This window comes from Symphodus melops (assembly GCF_947650265.1).
Source record: "Symphodus melops genome assembly, chromosome: 9".
NCBI lineage: Eukaryota > Metazoa > Chordata > Actinopteri > Labriformes > Labridae > Symphodus > Symphodus melops.
Genome location: NC_136699.1, coordinates 4,644,889 through 4,666,307, shown reverse-complemented (window position 1 = coordinate 4,666,307; position 21,419 = coordinate 4,644,889). Strand labels below are relative to the sequence as shown.

At 39.3% G+C, this 21,419-nt stretch overlaps 2 protein-coding genes across 2 annotated transcripts; both read left to right on the top strand.

The window, feature by feature from the left end:
* Positions 1 to 951: 951 nt before the first annotated feature.
* On the top strand, positions 952 to 4,154 carry LOC306829754 (asialoglycoprotein receptor 2-like). Its single transcript, XM_079352900.1, has 4 exons — positions 952 to 1,061; positions 1,162 to 1,304; positions 2,825 to 2,934; positions 3,692 to 4,154. Exons 1-4 carry the CDS (start codon positions 1,040 to 1,042, stop codon positions 3,822 to 3,824), a joined length of 408 nt encoding a protein of 135 aa, XP_079209026.1. The 5' UTR covers positions 952 to 1,039; the 3' UTR covers positions 3,825 to 4,154.
* An 11,109-nt stretch (positions 4,155 to 15,263) lies between these two features.
* Positions 15,264 to 19,432, top strand: LOC306829648 (uncharacterized protein). The gene is made up of 6 exons (XM_079352759.1): positions 15,264 to 15,320; positions 15,448 to 15,549; positions 15,999 to 17,000; positions 17,101 to 17,243; positions 18,108 to 18,217; positions 18,970 to 19,432. Exons 3-6 carry the CDS (start codon positions 16,004 to 16,006, stop codon positions 19,100 to 19,102), a joined length of 1,383 nt encoding a protein of 460 aa, XP_079208885.1. The 5' UTR covers positions 15,264 to 15,320; positions 15,448 to 15,549; positions 15,999 to 16,003; the 3' UTR covers positions 19,103 to 19,432.
* Positions 19,433 to 21,419: the final 1,987 nt, after the last annotated feature.

Genomic DNA, 21,419 nt, shown 5'->3' with positions numbered 1-21,419 from the left:
AAAAGATCAGCTGGAGAAGAATATCATCAAAGTAAGAGGTGACCTGACAAAAGAGAATAGCAGGCTGCAGCAAAGTTTAAACACCCTAACACAAGAGAAGAATCAGTTACAAACAAACTTCAATAACGTGCAGAAGAATCGTGACAACCTGCAAAGAGAGAAGAACGACTTACAGACACAGTTTAACACGATTAGAACAAACAGGGATGAGCTGCAGAGGAGTTACAATTCACTGAAGAGCGACAAGGACCAGCTGCAAACAAGCTACACAAATCTGACCCAGAGTAAAAATCTACTTCAGAACAGATACCAATCACTGTCTGCAGACAAAGAAGCATTACAGGGTCATTATAATACTCTGCAGAGGGAGAAAGATCAGCTACAGACCAATTACAGGAGTTTAGCATCAGAAAAAGATCAGCTGGAGAAGAATATCATCAAAGTAAGAGGTGACCTGACAAAAGAGAAAGACAGATTGCAGCAAAGTTTAAACACCCTAACACAAGAGAAGAATCAGCTACAAACAAACTACAATAACATGCAGAAGAATCGTGACAACCTGCAAAGAGAGAAGAACGACTTACAGACACAGTTTAACACGATTAGAACAAACAGGGATGAGCTGCAGAGGAGTTACAATTCACTGAAGAGCAACAAGGACCAGCTGCAAACAAGCAAAGAAGCTTTGCAAGGCCGTTATAATACTCTGCAGAGAGAGAAAGATCAGCTACAGACCAATGTTCGGAGTTTATCTACAGAAAAAGATCAGTTAGAGAAGAATATCATCAAAGTAAGAGGTGACCTGACAAAAGAGAAAAGCAGGCTGCAGCAAAGTTTAAACACCCTAACACAAGAGAAGAATCAGTTACAAACAAACTTCAATAACGTGCAGAAGAATCGTGACAACCTGCAAAGAGAAAAGAACGACTTACAGGCACAGCTTAACACGGTAACAGGCCGTTATAATACTCTGCAGAGGGAGAAAGATCAGCTACAGACCAATTACAGGAGTTTATCAACAGTTAAAAATCAGCTGGAGATGAAGATCAGTAAACTCAAAGGTAAGACCTTTCTCATAAAAGTGTTCATTGATTAACATTTAAATGGTTTAGTATTCATCATCTTTAAGATTCTGAACCTCTCTGTGTTTCTAATTTATAGAAAAGCCCTGTCAGACACGCTGGAGCAAGTTTGGTGAAAGCTGTTACTTTAAAACAGCTGGAAAGAGATCCTGGACCAAAAGCAGAGACTACTGCATCAGCGAAGGAGCTGATCTGGCCATCATAAACAGCAGGGATGAACAGGTGAGACAAGAAAGGAAGACAGATGTGTTGTAGTTGAAAATGAATGAAGCAGATAACAACATTTATGTTCATTGTAATATTTTTAAAGATCAAGTTTTTATTGACAATAATGCAGATAGGAAGGAGAGACAAGCCCATTTCTCCCAGATCATTTAGAAAAACTAAATTAACTCTTAAATGTAATGAATTTGGATTCTCCATCAGAAATAATATGTCATACTTCCTGGGATCCACCCTCCAGACACAATGTCATACTTTGTAGTGATGACCCAAAATACCATTGGTGAGGGTGGATGCAACGGATTGGATCCCAACAAAATTGCTCAAATGTTGTTTTCACAATCTCTTATACGAAGCTACAAGAGTAATTAAAACCACGGGAGTGTGACCGTGGGAGTCCAACCGTGAGACGTGGCCAAGCAGCAGGCCTTACAGTTTGATTTGTGTAAAAGTGAAAGTTTGACAGTACACAAAGAACTGAGAACTTAGGTACATGAGAAGATCTGAATAGACATTTTAAAGTTTAAACAACTTAAGATAACACTTAAGAAGATCATAGCTGACTTCCTGTCGACATTACAGCAAAGTGATCAGTGGGTTTTTTTTAGGTCTTGGCATGATTAATATGAAAAAAAAAAGTCATTTGTGTTGTCAAAAAACAAAAAAACAATTGTGTGTCATCAAAAGGGGGCACCCTTGAGCCAATATGTGAACTTTTTTTTTACGAAAATACAAAAATAGCAAATTTTTTACCAGACCTGATGACCTTGGACATTTTGGTTAGTTTTTGTTCACGTTCAGTCACTCCAAAATGGCGGCGATGTCATGGATGAATAAAAACACTCCTAAGGCGCTTCGGGCCCTAATCAACACCTCTCTTAGTTCAGGCATTTTCCCACAGTTTTTTAAACCTCCATAGTAAAATCTCTTCTCAAAGAAAAACGACCCCTGCCAGCTTAACAACGTTTGCACAATAAGGTGAAACATTGGGATCAATTTAAGGAGTTCTTCGGTTATAACCTGCATTACTTGAGACGATAACAAGTGGAAAAATTAGAACCCCTTTCTTGAGGGCAGCTCAGACTGCTGCTTTGTGTTGAGTAACTAAAATTGCCTTTAGTGACATTTTGTGATCAATGGCTGATAGAGGTGGTTGAAACACATTTAGTCCTTTTTAAAAACCTTTTGCAATGGCTTCATTCTGACAAACATCATTTTAGTGCGGTTAGCTAACAGTGAGAAGGTTCCTGGTTTGATTCCCGAGCTCCCTGTGCATGCATGGATTCTCTCCGGGTACCCTGGCTTCCTCCCACAGTCCAAAGGCATGCTTGTTAGGTTTGGTTAGTTGGTGACTGTGAATTGTATCGAGGTGTGAATGTGAGTGTGGGTGGTTTGGCTATGTGATTGGCTGGCGAGCAGTCCAGGGTGTAACTCCGCCTCTAGCCCAATGACAGCTCGGAGTGGCTCCTGAATGGAAAAAGTAAAATAGATGAACATTTTTGTGTGTGTTCTATTAACAGTCATTTGTCAGTGGGTTGCTGGGATCAGGCGAACAGGCCTGGATTGGTCTGACTGACAGCGTAACAGAGGGAACCTGGAAGTGGGTGGATGAGACCCCAGTCACCACTACGTAAGTTTGTTTATGTAGGAACTTCAACTGTTTGGACTTTACAGTTTAACAGCAGTCAATCCCAATAATGTCAATCCTTCATTGAACAATGCAGTATTGGAGAAAATGGATTGGAATGATCTTAAAACGTTCTCATCACAAGATTTGTCTTGAGTGACAATGTTTAAAAATGTGAAGGGTGTAAAAGGCTCAACAATGGTCTTTATATTCATTTAGTCCTTCAACCTGCATTCATACTCAAGAGATCAATGAGGCGCAAAGACAGTGTCATTACAAAGTCAGTTATGTAGTAATAGTATACTTGTGAGCCCAAAGAGTCGAATACTCGACGATATGTTCATAAAAGCCTCTTTTGACTGCTAATCTCACAGACACCTGCTTAAGACACACAGATCATTCCATCATAGTTATATGGGGGATCCTAAGGTCAAATTTGACTGTTTTTTTCCCTCCCAATAAGTCATGACTCATACCCATCTCGGTATAAATATGAAGTTATTATTACCTTTAGTGCAATTCTGAAAACAACGAATGTACTCGCAATAACTTAAGAAAATTAAATGGCACGTGTGAGTCCTTTTGTCATTTAAACACTTTGTTTACGGTTTGACTGCCAGTGGTTGGCCTCCTTTAAGTTTCTGTCATTTGATTGTCTAGTTGTGTTTGTGTGCGATATATATTATCCTTCAGGCCAGGAACAACATGTCTAACATGAGAAAGGATTCACAGTTGATTTCTTTGATATGTTGCACATTAGATACTGGCGGTCTAGGCAGCCCAACAACCAAGACGGGAACCAAGATTGTGGAGAAATGTTGGAAAGGACTCGTCATGGAGAGTGGAACGATGAAAGTTGTGAAACATTAAATGTCTGCGTCTGTGAAAAATGATCTTTATGCAATATAAAGATAAAGGACTCTACACTCACATCTCCATCCAAATCATCACATTTTAGTCTGCAGACAGAAAACCCCAGAAGTATTTGCTTTATTAATTCAAAGTACCCTGTTAAGGATTTCATATATTGAACATTTGGCAGATAATTTGTGTTTGCTCTAATGAATTTACGGCTGTGTTGTACAAAACAAATTTAGCTATCAATAGCTTGTGCTAACGCTGTAATATGCTGTGGCATTTGGCAAAAGTTTATCTTGAAATGTCCATCTGTTTGGTGAATTTGAATGCTTTTTAATGGATGTATATAAATGATAAGCAATAACTATTAGTCTCACCTTTGTCTGATTCCCCCAGTGTCTATTTAGTTTTAGCATTTAGCATTTAGCTCATTCACATAAACACTGCACAACAAGAAAGGACACTAGTGTTGGGTAGAATATTTCTTTGTTATAACAATGATTCTTGGCAACACAAATCTTACACAGTTGAAAGCCTGTATATTTCCCCTTTGAATGGTGCCACATTGATAAGGAACATGTATTTGTGGGATGAGCAGCAGAGCTGAGTATGTGGGTTGCACCCATGAAAAACTAGCCAAATGTTTTCTACTAATGCCAAACAGCTTTTTCTGCTGTCGCTCAACTCAATCAAACAAATACAGTAACTATTTTAAACTAATCTACAGCAAACAAAATACCTACAAGCAAACAACATAGTGTGTGTGCGTGTATGTGTGTGTTCATATTTCAGATGTGGGATTCAAGTTTCAGATTACATAATTTACATATTTATCAATACTACAGTTCTGTTGGGCAGTGGGCCCATCAGAAAATAAACCTTCATAGAGGCAAATAAGGTGGTGAACAAACACATCTGGAATGACCGACACAAACACAACAATGGACATCATGTTCCTCACACCTTCACACCGCCTGGGACGCTCTGTACCTCCTGCAGAGTTTCTCCCCATCAGGTGGTACCATAGTGATGAGGGAAAATGGTAGGAGGTGCTGTGGAATGCACTCGTTTAAATCTGTGAATAAGCGTCCTCCTCGAGTGTCATGCCGATTTGTGACTGCAGCAGCATCACCTTATACATGCAGGACACTCATGCTCATCGGCCATTTCTGTGACTACTGATGGAGATATCAGACAGACCTCTAATTTAAAAAAGCCATAAAACACAAGAAATATGGTAGTTTAAGTGGCAGCATGGCGTGCTTTAGTTGACATGACTGTCATAGTAAATTCTGCTGTGTAACTTTTGCCCATGCAAACACCAAAATTGTGATGATAAAATAACATATAGTTCAGTCCTATAAGATCCTTTTCAATATATTGTCAAAAACAAGCACCAGCAGACACATAGTTTAATCATGCTTATATTCCCTAAAAGACTCCTTGCAACTATTACAGCCAATGAAACAGCTTCTGTCTGAAATGGTGTACAGAAGCATTTACCAACTTTTTTGCATCTATTAGACCAAAATGTGTATTAAATAAGCTTTAGCCTAAATGCATTCAGCTTTAATGCTCTTGTTGCTTATTGGAAGCAAATCCTTTAAGCGAGAGTGAATTTTATGATGGGAAGCCTAAATACTTTGTTCCAAGTGTCTGTCATTCAAAGTCCAACATATTGATTACCATAAACTTAGAATCAATATCATAATCATGAGTAATGTTGCTGTATCAAATTTGAACTCAATTCATTATCTCCCATCTTGATTGTGGAGAGAATATGCATCAAACGTTTCACACAATAAATCAAATATACAAGAATAATAGATTACTGGTAAAGGGGCCCTTTGATTGTGGTGTACAGGCCACTCAGGTTTGTTGCAGCTACTTACAGTATGAGCGACTCTTGATCTTGTGAGTAAGTCATTTATGCATATATACCTGTGTTTGTTCAGGTTCAACTAGCAGTTATCAAGCAAAGCAGTCTTCACACAGCTGTGTTACTGTTAATGGTTTGCCTTTGAGGGATCAGAGTGCTGCAGTAAGCAGATCAGCAGCACGACGGGTGAGTGTCACACAGCAGCAAAGGCATGAAGGGCGAGCAAGGGAGCTGGAGTCATAGAGGTCAATGGTTTATCTATGTTTGAGTATGTGTGTGTGTGTGTGTGTGTGTGTGTGTGTGTCTGAGAGAGAGAGAGAGAGAGAGAGAGAGAGAGAGAGAGAGAGAGAGAGAGAAAGAGAGCGTTGCTGTAAATGCTGTATATCCTCAATTGTGTACATTTTCATTAGGTTTTCCATGACTTTCAACATAACAGAGCTTATTAGTCATGTAGAAGGTACTTAAAAATGACTAAAAAGCAGCAAGTATTCTACCAATTAGCATGTTAATAAGTCACTAAATAATGGTTTATATTGTATTGTGACCTGAAGTGTTACCCATAGAGGGTTTGATCCTAAGTAAATATCAATGGTCTCAAAATGCTTGATGCACTACAGTGTAGATATGCATGTTTTTGACCGACAGTGTGTTTTTGAACTGCACACTGCTGTGTTTGCGCTCGAGAAATTGTCTACATGGCTAACCCTCTATACTTCTCTGTAACTCTGCCACTGTTCTGTTTGACCTCCGTGGGAAGTGAATCTGTGAGAAGAAGGAACAGAAAGCGCAGAAGATGATGGACTGGAGCCTGAGAGCTAAAAACCTCCGTGTGACAACTGGTGAACTCCCTCTTGTTTAATATGGTCAACAATTACCTGGAATACTGAAACCAAGAATGTTAATCTCAGCACATCTGTATGGTTATTTTTCAGACCAATCTGAGTGCAGTTTAAGTCAAATATTTGACGACATGGGCAAAAGGAGCTTCCTGTTTTTCTGCACAATAAATATCTGTGATGTTCGCTGTAAATCAGCATCTTTACGGGAATGCAGTCGAAGTGATACAGACTCTTTTCTATCTCCTTTGATTCATGGTAAGTGCACAAATTGCGACTTTATTCTTCTTTGAGTATATTTCACCCAAATTTGAACATTTCAACCTTGATTTTATTCTGAGTGCTTTTTGAAGTTTGAACTGATCCTAATAATTCTCAAAAACTTTGATTACCACAAGTAAGCTTCATTGTTTGCACTTTTCAAATCACTTATAAGATATCATGTAAACTTAAATCTAATCTCCTTTAGTTTCTTCCATCTTTTTAAAGCATTGGGTTCTTGTCTTGCCTGCGTTCTCATGATGGTCGGGTTATATGTCTGTTGGGTATCTTGCTTTATGGTTTCTTCTCTGTTGTATTGTCTTTTATTATTCTGATATAGAGATTTTGCATTCATTATATTCTTGCTTTTGTTTATGTTCTTCTCTGTTTTGGTTTAGATTTACTTTGTTTTTGCCTTTACTGTTTGTCAAAGCACTTTGTAAACCTTTGCTATTGAAGGTGCTATATAAATAAAGTTATTATATTATTATTATTTAAGTTTTCTTCTTGACTTTAAACAGTGAGACGGTTATCACAATGGATCCGATGGAGATCGATGACAGCATGCATATAAAGAGGAACCTCACCACGGAGGGCCTTGTGACCAAAGGTAACGTATTAACCTACAAAATACACTACAAGACCCAACATCATGAGTATTGAACACAAGGATTAAGAAGTGTAAAGCATGTGAGTTTGGACAGACGTGACGATAAAATCTTTATATCATTGATACAGCTGATTTTCAGAAAAGAAACCCCCCTTCCAGATGTGTCTCAGTGACTCTTGGATTGCTTTGCGCTGTTCTATTGGCTGGAAATGTCGGACAATTTCTCGACTGTAAGTTGTTTCTGTATTGTCACTTCCAATATCATTTGAGCAAGATGAGCATTTGAGATTAACTAATCCAAGAACTAATGTATTATAGTAATTTTCACATTTTAGATATATAAACCTGTAGATCAGCTTAAAAAAACCATGAAATCAAAAACCTCCTTATTATCTGATACTGGCGTCAGTAAAATTATTCAGTTCCGACTTTAACCCCTGAAACAGTTCATTAAGCTGCCGTCTCTTTAAGCTCCTCCTCCCCACTTTCTTCTGAATGGCTAGCTCTCTGGGAGCCTTTCGTGAACAGAATGATATCCTTTAATAATGTGAGGCTTTTTTTTTTTTTTCATTTCATAGGTCACATGTTGAACCATAACATGTCAGCGGCCCTGATGCACGCTGGTTACAACACTGGAGCAGATCAGCTGCAGAAGAACTATGACGAACTTCAAAGAGAAAAGAACGACTTACAGACACTGTTTAACACAATGAAGACAAACAGGGATGAGCTGCAGAGGAGTTACAATTCACTGAAGAGCGACAAGGACCAGTTGCAAAAAAGCTACTCGAATCTGACCCAGAGTAAACATCTACTTCAGAACAGATACCAATCACTGTCCACAGACAAAGAAGCATTACAGGGTCATTATAATACTCTGCAGAGAGAGAAAGATCAGCTACAGACCAATGTTCGGAGTTTATCTACAGAAAAAGATCAGCTGGAGAAGAATATCATCAAAGTAAGAGATGACCTGACAAAAGAGACAAACAGATTTCAGCAAAGTTTAAACATCCTAACACAAGAGAAGAATCAGCTACAAACAAACTTCAATGACATGCAGAAGAATCGTGACAACCTGCAAAGAGAAAAGAACGACTTACAGACACAGTTTAACATGATGAAGACAAACAGGGATGAGCTGCAGAGGAGTTACAATTCACTGAAGAGCGACAAGGACCAGCTGCAAACAAGCTACACAAATCTGACCCAGAGTAAAAATCTACTTCAGAACAGATACCAATCACTGTCCACAGACAAAGAATCATTACAGGGTCATTATAATACTCTGCAGAGGGAGAACGATCAGCTACAGACCAATCACAGGAGTTTAGCATCAGAAAAAGATCAGCTGGAGAAGAATATTGTCAAAGTAAGAAGTGACCTGACAAAAGAGAAAGACAGATTGCAGCAAAGTTTAAACACCCTAACACAAGAGAAGAATCAGCTACAAACAAACTTCAATGACATGCAGAAGAATCGTGACAACCTGCAAAGAGAAAAGAACGACTTACAGACACAGTTTAACACGATGAGAACAAACAGGGATGAGCTGCAGAGGAGTTACAATTCACTGAAGAGCGACAAGGACCAGTTGCAAAAAAGCAAAGAAGCTTTGCAAGGCCGTTATAATACTCTGCAGAGGGAGAAAGATCAGCTCCAGACCAATGTTCAAAGTTTATCTACAGAAAAAGATCAGCTAGAGAAGAATATCATCAAAGTAAGAGGTGACCTGACAAAAGAGAAAAACAGGCTGCAGCAAAGTTTAAACACCCTAACACAAGAGAAGAATCAGTTACAAACAAACTTCAATAACATGCAGAAGAATCGTGACAACCTGCAAAGAGAAAAGAACGACTTACAGACACAGTTTAACACGGTAACAGGCCGTTATAATACTCTGCAGAGGGAGAAAGATCAGCTACAGACCAATTACAAGAGTTTATCAACAGTTAAAGATCAGCTACAGACCAATTACAGGAGTTTATCAACAGTTAAAAATCAGCTGGAGATGAAGATCAGTAAACTCAAAGGTAAGACGTTTCTTATAAAAGTGTTCATTGATAAACATGTAAATGATTTAGTATTCATCATCTTTAAGATTCTGAACCTCTCTGTGTTTCTAATTCATAGAAAGGCCCTGTCAGACACACTGGAGAAAGTTTGGTGACAGCTGTTACTATACAACAGCTTTAAAGAATTCCTGGACCAAAAGCAGAGACTACTGCATCAGCAAAGGAACTGATCTGGCCATCATAAACAGCAGGGATGAACAGGTGAGACAAGAAAGGAAGACAGATGTGTTGTAGTTGAAAATGAATGAAGCAGAGAGGAAAATTTATGTTCATTGTAATATTTTTAAAGATCAAGTTTTTATTGACAATAATGCAGATAGGAAGGAGAGACAAGCCCATTTCTCCAAGATCATTTAGAAAAACTAAATTAACTCTTAAATGTAATGAATTTGGATTCTCCATCAGAAATAATATGTCATACTTCCTGGGTTCCACCCTCCAGACACAATGTCATACTTTGTAGTGATGACCCAAAATGCCATTGGTGAGGGTGGATGCAACGGATTGGATCCCAAATGTTGTTTTCACAATCTCTTATACGAAGCTACAAGAGTGATTAAAACCACAGGTGGGGATGAAGGGCCCGAAGCAACCCCTGCATGTCGGGGTGTGTTGTGACCACGGGAGTGTGACCGTATGAGTCCAACCGCGACACGTGGCCAAGCAGGAGGCCTTACAGTTTGATTTGAGTGTGGGGTTTTTTTAGGTCTTGGCATGATTAATATGGGAAAGAAAAGTCATTTGTGTTGTCAAAAAACAAAAAAACAATTGCATCATTTTAGTGCTGTTAGCTAACAGTGAGAAGGTTCCTGGTTTGATTCCCGATCTCCCTGTGCATGCATGGATTCTCTCCGGGTACCCTGGCTTCCTCCCACAGTCCAAAGGCATACTTGTTAGGTTTGGTTAGTTGGTGACTGTGAATTGTATCGAGGTGTGAATGTGAGTGTGGGTGGTTTGGCTATGTGATTGGCTGGCGAGCAGTCAAGGGTGTAACTCCGCCTCTAGCCCAATGACAGCTCGGATTGGCTCCTGAATGGAAAAAGCAAAATAGATGAACATTTTTGTGTGTGTTCTATTAACAGTCATTTGTCAATGGGTTGCTGGGATCAGGCGTAGAGGCCTGGATTGGTCTGACTGACAGCGAAACAGAGGGAACCTGGAAGTGGGTGGATGAGACCCCAGTCACCACTACGTAAGTTTGTTTCTGTAGGAACTTCAACTGTTTGGACTTTATAGTTTAACAGCAGTCAATCCCAATAATGTCGATCCTTCATTGAACAATGCAGTATTGGAGAAAATGGATTGGAATGATCTTAAAACGTTCTCATCACAAGTTTTTTCTTGAGTGACAATGTTTAAAAATGTGAAGGGCGTAAAAGGCTCAACAATGGTCTTTATATTCATTTAGTCCTTCAACCTGCATTCATACTCAAGAGATCAATGAGGCGCAAAGACATAGTGTCATTACAAATTCAGTTATGTAGTAATAGTATACTTGTGAGCCCAAAGAGTAAAATACTCGACAATATGTTCATAAAAGCCTCTTTTGACTGCTAATCTCACAGACACCTGCTTAAGACACACAGATCATTCCATCATAGTTATATGGGGGATTCTAAGGTCAAATTTTACGTTTTTTTTTCCTCCCAATAAGTCATGACTCATACCCGTCTCGATACAAATATGAAGTTATTATTACCTTTAGTGTAATTCTGAAAACAACAAATGTACTCGCAATAACTTAAGAAAATTAAATGGCACGTGTGAGTCCGTTTGTCATTTAAACACTTTGTTTACGGTTTGACTGCCAGTGGTTGGCTTCCTTTAAGTTTCTGTTATTTGATTGTCTAGTTGTGTTTTTGTGCGATATATATTATCCTTCAGGCCAGGAACAACATGTCTAACATGAGAAAGGATTCACAGTTGATTTCTATGTTGCACGTTAGATACTGGGAGTCTGGGCAGCCCAACAGCTACGGCGGGAACCAAGATTGTGGAGAAATGGTGGGAAGGACTCATCTTGGAGAGTGGAATGATGAAAGTTGTGAAACATTAAATGTCTGCGTCTGTGAACAATGATCTTTATGTAATATAAAGATAAAGGACGCTATACTCACATCTCCATCCAAATCATCACATTTTAGTCTGCAGACAGAAAACCCCAGAAGTATTTGCTTTATTAATTCAAAGTACCCTGTTAAGGATTTCATATATTGAACATTTGGCAGATAATTTGTGTTTGCTCTAATGAATTTACGGCTGTGTTGTACAAAACAAATTCAGCTATCAATAGCTTGTGCTAACGCTGTAATATGCTGTGGCATTTGGCAAAAGTTTATCTTGAAATTTCCATCTGTTTAGTGTATTTGAATGCTTTTTAATGGATGTATATAAATGATAAGCAATAACTATTAGTCTCACCTTTGTCTGATTCCCCCAGTGTCTATTTAGTTTTAGCATTTAGCTCATTCACATAAACACTGCACAACAAGAAAGGACACTAGTGTTGGGTAGAATATTTCTTTGTTATAACAATGATTCTTGGCAACACAAATCTTACACAGTTGAAAGCCTGTATATTTCCCCTTTGAATGGTGCCACATTGATAAGGAACATGTATTTGTGGGATGAGCAGCAGAGCTGAGTATGTGGGTTGCACCCATGAAAAACTAGCCAAATGTTTTCTACTAATGCCAAACAGCTTTTTCTGCTGTCGCTCAACTCAATCAAACAAATACAGTAACTATTTTAAACTAATCTACAGCAAACAAAATACCTACAAGCAAACAACATAGTGTGTGTGCGTGTATGTGTGTGTTCATATTTCAGATGTGGGATTCAAGTTTCAGATTACATAATTTACATATTTATCAATACTACAGTTCTGTTGGGAAGTGGGCCCATCAGAAAATAAACCTTCATAGAGGCTAATAAGGTTGCGAACAAACACATCTGGAATGACCGACATAAACACAACAATGGACATCATGTTCCTTACACCTTCACGCCGCCTGGAACGCTCTGTACCTCCTGCAGAGTTTCTCCCCATCAGGTGGTACCATAGTGATGAGGGAAAATGGTAGGAGGTGTTGTGGAATGCACTCGTTTAAATCTGTGAATAAGCATCCTACTCAAGTGTCATGCCGATTTGTTAAGGATCTCCTTGACATCGCTGGTGATCCAGGGCTAGTTGTTCGGGAAGCAGCGCACAGTTTTAGTGGGAACCACAACGTCCATACAGAAGTTCATGTAGTCAGTTGTGCAGTGTGTGACCCCCTCAATGTCATCACCATGGGTCTCTTGCAGGGCACTCCAGTCAGTGGTCTCAAAACAGTCTCTGAGCGCCTCCTCTGCCTCAGGAGACCACTTTCTGAGGGTGCGAGTAGTTACCGGTTGTCTCTGGATCTTAGTCTTTTTCTGTGGCTTTAGTAGGACCAGGTTTTGATCGGCCTTACCCAGAGGTGGTAGGGGGGTGGCAGTGTAGGCGTCCTTCACGTTTGCATACAGGAGGTCTATTGTCCTGTTCTTCCTGGTGGGACAGCTTACAAACTGGTGAAAGTCTGGTAGTGTGGAGTTCAATGTAACATGGTTAAAGTCCCCTGAGATGGCAATGAAAGCATCCGGGTGCAGCGTTTGTAATCTCGAGATGTTTGAGTGGATGACGTCACACGCCGTCTCGGCGTGCGCGCGGGGTGGGACGTAAACACCAACCACGATCGCGTGAGAAAACTCTCTGGGCATGTAGTAAGGACGGAGACCTACCGCCAGCAACTCGATGTCTTTGCTGCACGTTGCCTCCTTCACAGTAACATGTCCATGGTGGCACCATCTGTTGTTAATAAACAGCGCGAGCCCTCCTTCTTTCCGTTTGCCGCTGCGTTTCGTGTCTCTGTCCGCTCTCACTGTAGTGAAACCCGATAGATCCACGTTAGCGTCTGGGGTGTTTTGAGTCAGCCAGGTATCTGTGAGGCACATTAAACTGCACTCTCTAAATGTCCGGTTGTTCCTCACGAGAGCAGCCAGCTCGTCTGTCTTGTTGGTTAGACAGTTTACGTTCCCCATAACTATCGCCGGAACCGAGGGCTTGTACCTCCATCGCATAGCCGCTAGCTTAGCCTTTAGCATAGCCCCGGCTCGACAGCCTCTGTACCGCCGCCTCAGCTCATCAGGTATCGGATGAACGATGCTGGCTTGTCCCGCTGTCCTGAGTGAGAGCAGTGTCTCTCTTGTATAAGAAAGTTTTCCGCTGCTATTTCCACGAAGGCACAAAAGAGTATCCATAGGATACATAAAGTTATACACTGAAAGTGTACTATAAAACTATAAAAGTACAAGTTGGCACAGAGCCAAAACAAACAAATAACATATCACGACGGGTACGACAGGGACGGAGCTACTGGATATGCGGCCACTCACGTCGGCACACAGGTGAGAAGTGAGAGAGAGAGAGAGAGAGAGAGAGAAACAGAGAGTGTTGCTGTAAATGCTGTATATCCTCAATTGTGTACATTTTCATTAGGTTTTCCATGACTTTCAACATAACTGAGCCAGACACATGATAACAAGATAGTATGATTCAAATATCATAATAATAATAATAATAATAATAATAATTAGCTTATTAGTCATCTAGACGGTACTTAAAAGTGACTAAAAAGCAGCAAGTATTCTACCAATTAGCATGCTAATAAGCCACTAGATAATGGTTTATATTGTATTGTGACCTGAAGTGTTACCCACAGAGGGTTTGATCCTAAATAAACATCAATGGTCTCAAAATGCTTGATGCACTACAGTGTAGATATGCATGTTTTTGACCGACAGTGTGTTTTTGAACTGCACACTGCTGTGTTTGCGCTCGAGAAATTGTCTACATGGCTAACCCTCTATACTTCTCTGTAACTCTGCGACTGTTCTGTTTGACCTCTGTGGGAAGTGAATCTGGGAGAAGAAGGAACAGAAAGCGCAGAAGATGCCTGAGAGCTAAAAACCTCTGTGTGATAACTGGTGAACTCCGTCTTGTTTAATATAGTCAACAATTACCTGAAATACTGAAACCAAGAATGTTTATCTCAGCACATCTGCATGGTTATTTTTCAGACCAATCTGAGTGCAGTTTAAGTCAAATATTTGATGACATGGGCAAAAGGAGCTTCCTGTTTTTCTGCACAATAAATATCTGTGATGTTTGCTGTAAATCAGCATCTTTAAGGGAATGCAGTCGATGTGATAGACTCCTTTCTATCTCCTTTGATTCATGGTAAGTGCACATATTGCGACTTTATTCTTCTTTGAGTATGTTTTACCCAAATTTGAACATTTCATCCTTGATTTTATTCTGAGTGCTATTTGCAGTTTGAACTGATCCTAATAATTCTCAAAAACTTTGATTACCACAAGTAAGCTTCATTGTTTGCACTTTTCAAATCACTTATAAGATATCATGTAAACTTAAATCTAATCTCCTTTAGTTTCTTCCATCTTTTTAAATCGTTGGGTTCTTGTCTTGCCTGCGTTCTCATGATGGTCGGGTTATATGTCTGTTGGGTATCTTGCTTTATGGTTTCTTCTCTGTTGTATTGTCTTTTATTATTCTGATATAGAGATTTTGCATTCACTATATTCTTGCTTTTGTTCATGTTCTTCTCTGTTTTGGTTTAGATTTACATTGTTTTTGCCTTTACGGTTTGTCAAAGCACTTTGTAAACCTTTGCTATTGAAGGTGCTACATAAATAAAGTTATTATATTATTATTTAAGTTTTCTTCTTGACTTTAAACAGTGAGACAGTTATCACAATGGATCTGATGGAGATCGATGACAGCATACATATAAAGAGGAACTTCCCCACGGAAGGCCTTGTGACAAAAGGTAATGTATTAACCTACAAATACACTTCAAGACCCAACATCATGAGTATTGAACACAAGGATTAAGAAGTGTAAAGCATGTGAGTTTGGACAGACGTGACGATAAAATCTTTATATCATTGATACAGCTTATTTTCAGAAAAGAAACCCTCCTTCCAGATGTGTCTCAGTGACTCTTGGATTGCTTTGCGCTGTTCTGTTGGCTGGAAATGTCGGACAATTTCTCGACTGTAAGTTGTTTCTGTGTTGTCACTTCCAATATCATTTGAGCAAGATGAGCATTTCAGATTAACTAATCCAAGAACTAATCCCGTATTATACTTATTTTCACATTTTAGTTATATAAACCTGTAGATCAGTTTAAAAAAAACATGAAATCAAAAACCTCTTTATTATCTGATACTGGCGTCAGTAAAATTATTCAGTTCCGACTTTAACCCCTGAAACAGTTCCTGAATTTCCTATCTATCTATCTATCTATCTATCTATCTATCTATCTATCTATCTATCTATCTATCTATCTATCTATCTATCTATCTATCTATCTATCTATCTATCTATCTATCATTAAGCTGCCGTCTCTTTAAGCTCCTCCTCCCCACTTTCAGCTCTCTGGGAGCCTTTCGGAAACAGAATAATATCCTATAATAATGTGAGGCTTTTTATTTTCATTTCATAGGTCACATGTTCAACCATAACATGTCAGCGGCCCTGATGCACGCTGGTTACAACACTGGAGCAGATCAGCTGCAGAAAAACTATGACGAACTTCAAAGAGGAAAGGATGAGTTGCAGACACAGTTTAACACAATGAAGACAAACAGGGATGAGTTGCAGAGGAGTTACAATTCACTGAAGAGCGACAAGGACCAGTTGCAAACAAGCTACTCGAATCTGACCGAGAGTAAAAATCTACTTCAGAACAGATACCAATCACTGTCTGCAGACAAAGAAGCTTTGCAAGGCCGTTATAATACTCTGCAGAGGGAGAAAGATCAGCTCCAGACCAATCACAGGAGTTTATCTACAGAAAAAGATCAGCTGGAGAAGAATATCATCAAAGTAAGAGGTGACCTGACAAAAGAGAAAAACAGGCTGCAGCAAAGTTTAAACACCCTAACACAAGAGAAGAATCAGCTACAAACGAACTACAATAACATGCAGAAGAATCGTGACAACCTGCAAAGAGAAAAGAACGACTTACAGACACAGTTTAACACGATGAGAACAAACAGGGATGAGCTGCAGAGGAGTTACAATTCACTGAAGAGCGACAAGGACCAGCTGCAAAAAAGCAAAGAAGCTTTGCAAGGCCATTATAATACTCTGCAGAGGGAGAAAGATCAGCTCCAGACCAATGTTCAGAGTTTATCTACAGAAAAAGATCAGCTAGAGAAGAATATCATCAAAGTAAGAGGTGACCTGACAAAAGAGAAAAACAGGCTTCAGCAAAGTTTAAACACCCTAACACAAGAGAAGAATCAGCTACAAACAAACTTCAATAACATGCAGAAGAATCGTGACAACCTGCAAAGAGAAAAGTACGACTTACAGACACAGTTTAACACGGTAACAGGCCGTTATAATACTCTGCAGAGGGAGAAAGATCAGCTACAGACCAATTACAGGAATTTATCAACAGTTAAAGATCAGTTGGAGAAGAAGATCAGTAAACTCAAAGGTAAGACCTTTTTCATAAAAGTGTTCATTGATTAACATTAAAATGGTTTAGTATTCATCATCTTTAAGATTCTGAACCTCTCTGAGTTTCTAATTTATAGAAAAGCCCTGTCATACAGGCTGGAGCAAGTTTGGTGACAGCTGTTACTTTAAAACAGCTTTCCAGAGATCCTGGGCCAAAAGCAGAGACTACTGCATCAGCGACGGAGCTGATCTGGCCATCATAAACAGCAGGGATGAACAGGTGAGACAAGAAAGGAAGACAGATGTGTTGTAGTTGAAAATGAATGACGCAGAGAGCAAAATTTATGTTCATTGTAATATTTTTAAAGATCAAGTTTTTATTTACAATAATGCAGATAGGAAGAAGAGACAAGCCCATTTCTCCAAGATCATTTAGAAAAACTAAATTAACTCTTAAATGTAATGAATTTGGATTCTCCATCAGAAATAATATGTCATACTTCCTGGGTTCCACCCTCCAGACACAATGTCATACTTTGTAGTGATGACCCAAAATGTCATTGGTGAGGGTGGATGCAACGGATTGGATCCCAAATGTTGTTTTCACAATCTCTTATACGAAGCTACAAGAGTGATTAAAACCACAGGTGGGGATGAAGGGCCCGAAGCAACCCCTGCATGTCGGGGTGTGTGACCGTGGGAGTCCAACCGCGACACGTGGCCAAGCAGGAGGCCTTACAGTTTGATTTGAGTGTGGGGTTTTTTTAGGTCTTGGCATGATTAATATGGGAAAGAAAAGTCATTTGTGTTGTCAAAAAACAAAAAAACAATTGCATCATTTTAGTGCTGTTAGCTAACAGTGAGAAGGTTCCTGGTTTGATTCCCGATCTCCCTGTGCATGCATGGATTCTCTCCGGGTACCCTGGCTTCCTCCCACAGTCCAAAGGCATGCTTGTTAGGTTTGGTTAGTTGGTGACTGTGAATTGTATCGAGGTGTGAATGTGAGTGTGGGTGGTTTGGCTATGTGATTGGCTGGCGAGCAGTCATGGGTGTAACTCCGCCTCTAGCCCAATGACAGCTCGGATTGGCTCCTGAATGGAAAAAGCAAAATAGATGAACATTTTTGTGTGTGTTCTATTAACAGTCATTTGTCAATGGGTTGCTGGGATCAGGCGTAAAGGCGTGGATTGGTCTGACTGACAGCGTAACAGAGGGAACCTGGAAGTGGGTGGATGAGACCCCAGTCACCACTACGTAAGTTTGTTTCTGTAGGAACTTCAACTGTTTGGACTTTATAATTTAACAGTAGTCAATCCCAATAATGTTGATCCTTCATTGAACAATGCAGTATTGGAGAAAATGGATTGGAATGATCTTAAAACGTTCTCATCACAAGTTCTTTCTTGAGTGACAATGTTTAAAAATGTGAAGGGTGTAAAAGGCTCAACAATGGTCTTTATATTCATTTAGTCCTTCAACCTGCATTCATACTCAAGAGATCAATGAGGCGCAAAGACAGTGTCATTACAAAGTCAGTTATGTAGTAATAGTATACTTGTGAGCCCAAAGAGTCGAATACTCGACGATATGTTCATAAAAGCCTCTTTTGACTGCTAATCTCACAGACACCTGCTTAAGACACACAGATCATTCCATCATAGTTATATGGGGGATCCTAAGGTCAAATTTGACTGGTTTTTTCCCTCCCAATTAGTCTCATACCCGTCTCAGTATAAATATGAAGTTATTATTACCTTTAGTGCAATTCTGAAAACAACGAATGTACTCGCAATAACTTAAGAAAATTAAAAGGCACGTGTGAGTCCTTTTGTCATTTAAACACTTTGTTTACGGTTTGACTGCCAGTGGTTGGCTTCCTTTAAGTTTCTGTCATTTGATTGTCTAGTTGTTTTTGTGTGTGATATATATTATCCTTCAGGCCAGGAACAACATGTCTAAAATGAGAAAGGATTCACAGTTGATTTCTTTGATATGTTGCACGTTAGATACTGGGAGTCTGGGCAGCCCAACAGCTACAGCGGGAACCAAGATTGTGGAGAAATGTTGGGAAGGACTGATCTTGGAGAGTGGAACGAGGAAAGTTGTGAAACATTAAATATCTGTGTCTGTGAAAAATGATCTTTATGTAATATAAAGATAAAGGACACTACACTCACATCTCCATCCAAATCATCACATTTTAGTCTGCAGACAGAAAACCCCAGAAGTATTTGCTTTATTAATTCAAAGTACCCTGTTAAAGATTTCATATATTGAACATTTGGCAGATAATTTGTGTTTGCTCTAATGAATTTACGGCTGTGTTGTACAAAACAAATTTAGCTATCAATAGCTTGTGCTAACGCTGTAATATGCTGTGGCATTTGGCAAAAGTTTATCTTGAAATTTCCATCTGTTTGGTGAATTTGAATGCTTTTTAATGGATGTATATAAATGATAAGCAATAACTATTAGTCTCACCTTTGTCTGATTCCCCCAGTGTCTATTTAGTTTTAGCATTTAGCATTTAGCTCATTCACATAAACACTGCACAACAAGAAAGGCCACTAGTGTTGGGTAGAATATTTCTTTGTTATAACAATGATTCTTGGCAACACAAATCTTACACAGTTGAAAGCCTGTATATTTCCCCTTTGAATGGTGCCACATTGATAAGGAACATGTATTTGTGGGATGAGCAGCAGCTCATGAGCTGAGTATGCACCCATGAAAAACGAGCCAAATGTTTTCTACTAATGCCAAACAGCTTTTTCTGCTGTCGCTCAACTCAATCAAACAAATACAGTAACTATTTTAAACTAATCTATAGCAAACAAAATACCTACAAGCAAACAACATAGTGTGTGTGCGTGTATGTGTGTGTTCATATTTCAGATGTGGGATTACAGCATCATCATCTGTCTAAAAAGGGTAGAATGTGAACATCTGGCTCGACCACTGCAGAACCAGATTAGCGGACGAACAGACTGTCTGCTTTACTCCCAGTTCATACACTGATACTTCTACAACAACAACAACTACTATTGTTTACCTTTCTAGAGCTGTAGAGGCGTCACTTGAAACACTTACGTCTACTACTATGCTAACACTCTAACTGTGAATGTATTGCTGTTACAACTACTGTTTCAAAAGCTATAACATTCACAATATATTGAGGCTCTTGTCATTATCCTGAGTATTTAATGAGTCATTATACTGCTACTTAAATGCATTCATACACAGCTAACTCTTTATGAAGAAACAGTAGTTAACATTAAGACATTTAAAACATTCTGTCAGCTCTGTTTGTCTGATGCTTATTTTTCAAATAAAGTTGTAAGATTGATACTTAAGGAGAACATCTTTTTTTAATTTACCTCAGAATTTTAAGGGGTTTGTTTATATTTTGTGAAATCTTGCCCCATCATCTTCATCATCATCACATCAGCAGAACTGGTCCGTGCAGCAAACCAGCACCTCCCATATTTGAGCCTTTGATCCGGACATCCAGCCACATGTGTACTGCTTGTCTCCCTCCCTTCCTGTCCCGTCACGTCTGTCAGGATGGAAGCTGTGCACACGCCTGGCCTGAGCCGTCAGTCACCGTGACCTGTGACCCTGAACGTGTCACCCATCATCAGCACTGCAGTCTCCTTGTCAACAAGAAACACAACAAGACACAAGCTTTCACACCTTCTGTCTTCTCATCTTGTGTCCTCTCGGCTGTCATTACTTGACTTTTCCGACATAAATATTTAACTTCTCTCTGTTTCCGGTAGCTCATCTCTGACCCCTCAAGGCACTTTTTTTAGGCTTGGCTTTAAACTGGATATTTGTCTGTGACTGGCTGAAAAATCCTCCTCACACAATACACTTTTTTTCAGTATTTAACTTTTTTGATGACACCGCCGAACAGATATAATAATAAGTTTATTTTCTAACACAGTTTCTTCAGATGGCTGTCTGGTTCTGCTCAAAGTTTCTGCCTGACAATTGTTTCCAAGTGCTGTGCTCTTGGCTGATTAATGTTCTCTGTAAATAATACAAACAGTACATTCTGGACCTGCTCTTATTGTTTAGTGTGTAACAAAAGGAAACATTTATAATTAAATGGTACAATACGAATAAAGATTGGTTGATTGATTGAAGAAATGCAATTAATACACTTGTAATTTGTAACAGCTCTTTGGTTGATTTGAAGACAACAGCACTGATAATCTCTAAATGTTCCTGGTCAGAGTTGAACCAGATAAGACATCAACAAGTAAATCGCTGCGCTCAACACTGTAACACAGTACACACACACACACACACCTCAGTCATGTACCTTGACACACTGACATTCATTCAGCCACATGGCCTTTTGAAGACAAGTACAGCCTCTTTATGGGATGAGTGAAAAGAAACATGCACATGTATATTCACTGCAACATCAGTGAACGTTTATACACACACA